Source organism: Eriocheir sinensis, chromosome 37 (genome assembly GCF_024679095.1).
Source record: "Eriocheir sinensis breed Jianghai 21 chromosome 37, ASM2467909v1, whole genome shotgun sequence".
NCBI classification, from domain to species: domain Eukaryota; kingdom Metazoa; phylum Arthropoda; class Malacostraca; order Decapoda; family Varunidae; genus Eriocheir; species Eriocheir sinensis.
The window spans coordinates 5,499,368-5,503,717 of NC_066545.1; the positions used below are offsets into that span (position 1 = coordinate 5,499,368).

Here is a 4,350-nt window from a genome sequence, read left to right on the forward strand (position 1 = left end):
GAGCAGAACGAGGAATATAATAAATTACTCTAGCGTCAACTTTGTACTGTTTTTGTTTTTGTTTTTAGCAGCGTTTGGGTCATGAGCCTCGAGTGAGTAAGTTTGTACCGGCCACGCCGCCACTCACCGTCCGGCGGGGAGCCGCGGGTGGGGTTGGTGGAGTGTTACCTCTTCTGCTTGACGTGTTGATCTAATAAATTAATTCATAGTCTTTTCTCTGTCTACTTGTCTTACTATTACTACTTCTGTTATTTTACATGCGGGTTTGATTTAGTATACATGTCGTTTCATATATATAATTTTATTAAGTTATTATTTTTTATCATAATTACAAAAACTTTTCCTCTTATCTTTAAAATATTTTGCGCGGATCGGGCACACGTGTCACACCTGTCCTAAGAACTAGTCGATGACATCATTTGTAGTGGCTCCAGAGGGGTTTATCACAAGGGGCTTCTCCATCCTACGACGAGCCTCCCCACCCCGCGCCGCTCCCTCCAGGCGCTTATAACTTAACTTATATAAATTATACAGTACGGTGACAGGGAGTGGCGCAGCCCCCGCCCCTAGGTGCCTCGCCTCGTGGTGATGGGGCCCGGCGACACACCTGAACCAGTGTCAGCTGGCTCCCGGACGAGTGATCAGTAGTCACCCCGCCCCCCTTCCCCAGCGATAGGTGATCTACAGCATGTCCAGACAACTGCCCCTTCGGACCAGCCCACGCCTGTCGTCTACCGTGCCATTCAGTTCATCTGGCCATGGAGTTGGCGCGTCTAGACTGGAGTATAGACGCGTGTCACGCGGACAGACGCCGTGGGGTGAAGAGCGGCGGGCGGGGTGAACCGGGGCAGGGCCGGGCCGGGATCACATGTTCACCAGGTGTTGGTGCTGCTGATTGAACGCCTCCATCTGCTTGCGTAGCTCCCGTTGCACGTGTTCCGGCAGACAGTGGACGTTGGCGAACATGGAGTGGAAGACCTCCACCTCCTTGCTCAGCAGCGCACACTTCTTATGTAGACGTTCGTTGTCCATCACCAGCTTCTGTAGGCGGCAGAGACAACCAGTTAGTATCTCTCTCTCTCTCTCTCTCTCTCTCTCTCTCTCTCTCACACACACACACAAGCCCCCCCCCCCCCACACACACACACACGACCCCCCCCCCCCCCACACACACACACGCGCCCAGGGCCGTGGTGTCATGGTTACTGGTGCACGTCACACGAACACACAGGTATGAACAGGCAGGCGATTGTTATGCGGCGCACCGACGCATGCACGAACACACTGCCTTACGCCTCCCCCTCCCTCCCCCACCCACGTCACTCGCTGCTGCAGGAACAGTCACTCTTTATGCCTTGAACAGTCCAACCTCTGTCACTCAAAATTTTGTGGGAAAAAAAAGGTCTGAATCTCCCAAAGCACTCACTGCCGACAGGAGGCGTCTGGCACCTTCCCAGGCCCTCCCACCACCTGGACACACACAGGTATACACACGCACGCACACATGGGTCTCCATTTTTTTAAGCATCCAGAATTGTTCTCTACAATAGATATCGCGTAGTCCTGAGAACAGTGAATAATCAATGGCCTCAGTGACGGCTGCCCCGGCGTCTCGACACACCGGCACTCACCGTCAGTAGGTGAATGAATGGGTGAGCCGCCGAAGGTGGCAAGGCTGCACCGTAGACTGTTCCTTCCCGCAGGAGGCCCAAAGTGAAGGGTTAAGCTACACTAATGGTACAGACTACACAAGATGGTGCAAGTGTCTCACCTTAACTCTCTCCTCGGTCTCCCTGGTCCTCGCCTTCGCCTTTTCCCTGCTCTTCCTGACGGCGATGTTGTTCCTCTCCCTCCTTCGCTTGTACTCCTCACTGCCTTTGTCGACGTTTTTCTTACATGCGGCCATCAGTTTGCCGCTCGACGGGGACCTTAGGGGCGATCTGCACAGGGACTCGGCACCGGGCACCGTCGTGGGCGTCATGTTGTACGCTGGCACACTCGTCGGGTAGCCTGCCGTCGCTGCCCCATAGTTCGCCGCCGCCGCCGCCGCAGCCCCAACTCTGGCGCAGGAGCTGTACTCGTGTGGCGCCAGCTCGGGGTGGTTGTCTTGGGGCTCCTCCTTGATTGGCGGGGCACGGTCGTGGCCGCGATCGTGGTATTGTCGGTCAAACTGGGTGGCACCGTGGACGGGCTGGGGCAGGTAGGCGAGGGGGTTGTACATGTTGTTGGCGCCGAGGCCCCGCGGGGCGGCAGATTTGTCGACGCTGAGGCTCTCGATGCCTTGGATGAAGCCCTCGTTGAACTGTGAGTCGTCGATGAGGTTGTGTAGGTCGAGGGAGATTTCCGGCGCGCTTAGCTCCGCCAAGTCGCCGTACTCCTCGTTAGGGTACAACAGGTTGCCTTTGACCTTGAGTGGAACAGCGGCACTCTTCTTGTAGTCCGAACTATCGTAGAGCTGCGGAGATTCCATGTTGCTCTGTGGGCATGGCGACACGCCCGAGCTGTATCTGCTGTCCTCCAGTGCGCCGAAATTGTCACCCCACTCACACGAATACTCTGCAAAGGCCGCCGTCGTGCCTATCAAGTTCACTACCACAGGTTACAAGACTTGGCCTGCTCGCGTGTATCACCTCTGCTTGACGCAACTGTTTTGCTAGTATGTGTGTGGAGCGACGAGCCAGAAGCTACTGAATGCTGGAGCGCGTCCCACCTGTATTTATACGCGTAGAGTCTAACCCCCCCCTCTTCAACTGCCGTCCGCTCCCCCCCAGACACACCTCTCTCCCCTACATGTCTCTCTCTCTCTCTCTCTCTCTCTGTCTCTCTCTCTCTCTCTCATACCCACACCAACGCCTACCCTTCCTATATCACTCCCTGTAAAAATGATAATCAATGGACAAGGAAAAATCAACACGAACGAACTTGTTGGCAACTTGCGCAGTGACGTCAACAAGTTAGTGGGATGGCAAAAGGCGCAGCGCTGATGGCTACGAAGCTGCAAGGACCAGTTCATTGAGCAGTGTGGCCTGGGGCGAGTTTTTGGCGGGGGATTGGGGAATTTGAAGTGAGTACTCCCTGGAACTACTACCATGACGCACGAATGATGGGGGGAGGGGGGCGGCACCTGCACGGCGACGCTCTGTCTACGGTGGGGGCGTTGGAGTTACCTTTTGTTTATCTTGTTTTCGCTGTATGCAATTTTTTTTCCAGCTATCTCGAGTGTGTGTGTGTGTGTGTGTGTGTGTGTGTGTGTGTGTGTCGGTATTCTCCTGTCATGTGTGGGTTGCAGGTCAACCCGTACATTCTTGTTAACACTTGCGTCATCATAAAGTTTTTGTTCGTTTTATCTTCCTCCACAGACACTTCCGAGCTGATTTTATTATTATTATTATTATTATTATTATTATTATTATTATTATTATTTTTTTTTTTTTTTTTTTTTTTTTTGGTGCTCCCTGCAGCGCCGGTAGGCTCTCTTGTGGGGCCTCTTTGACGGCCCCAGACCGTCAGTAGCACAGGCTTATTTTATTTACAGTGGCTACCGTGGTATATGACTTGTTGGTCCATGCTGCCCCCCGGTGCTGCACTTGAACAAAGTCGCTGAAGTTCTGGGCAGCATGTGAGTAATCTGCGTCTCGGCGGTGGTTGAAAATAGTAAGCGTGCATCGGTGGGACTCGAGCGTAGTTCCACGGGTTCACCAAGCCCGCATGCTAACCACTCGGCCACAGCCTGTGTGTGTGTGTGTGTGTGTGTAATTCACCACGGCCTGACAACGAGTTGGACTTGCAATCACCAGCAAGTACCCTCCCGATATGGGTAAGTTCTTGCTGAGAATAGTCGATTTATGGGTACTGCCAGGACCTCACACACCACACACCCCATCCCCCTTGCTCAAGGGGGGACAGTAACTACTTGTCACCGGAAAGATTCCGGCCTGAGCGGAGCTCGAACCGTCGGCTGTCAGGCCGTGAAGCCTGGCAGCGCAGTGTGTGTGTATGTGTGTGTGTGTGTGTGTGTGTGTGCGAAATGGACATAGCTCCGTTCATGCACTCAATTTATTACACTCAATAGGATTTGTCGATTTAGCCAGTTAAGAGCATTACATTTAAGCCGCACGTGTAAGATCACACACACACACACACACACACACACACACACACGGTTGCTTAGGTTTTTGCTTTTGACCTCGAACTTGAACACACACACACACACACACACACACACACACACGGATAGATCACCAACAGGTGGATAGATACAGGTATGTGCGTGTCTTATCACAAAGTATAGAATATCTCTTGCGCTACTCTGCTGCCAGACGCTCGAGCCAAGACTGCTGCCTACTAACT

The 4,350-nt window shown here is 53.2% G+C and overlaps 1 protein-coding gene across 1 annotated transcript; it reads right to left on the reverse strand.

Annotated features, from left to right (window-relative positions):
* Positions 1 to 285: 285 nt before the first annotated feature.
* LOC127008126 (CCAAT/enhancer-binding protein-like) lies at positions 286 to 2,699 on the reverse strand. The gene is made up of 2 exons (XM_050879744.1): positions 1,772 to 2,699; positions 286 to 1,041 (listed from the first exon to the last, which is right to left on the reverse strand). The coding sequence occupies exons 1-2, from the start codon at positions 2,468 to 2,470 to the stop codon at positions 865 to 867; spliced, it is 876 nt and encodes a 291-aa protein (XP_050735701.1). The 5' UTR covers positions 2,471 to 2,699; the 3' UTR covers positions 286 to 864.
* Positions 2,700 to 4,350: the final 1,651 nt, after the last annotated feature.

Excerpts from the sequence above, each read along its gene's own strand:
- LOC127008126 (XM_050879744.1), bottom strand. The coding sequence starts at position 2,470 with ATGGAATCTCCGCAGCTCTACGATAGTTCGGACTACAAGAAGAGTGCC. Across the intron at positions 1,042-1,771 it reads AGACCGAGGAGAGAGTTAAG|AAGCTGGTGATGGACAACGA; the intron begins GTGAGACACTTG and ends TGCCGCCTACAG.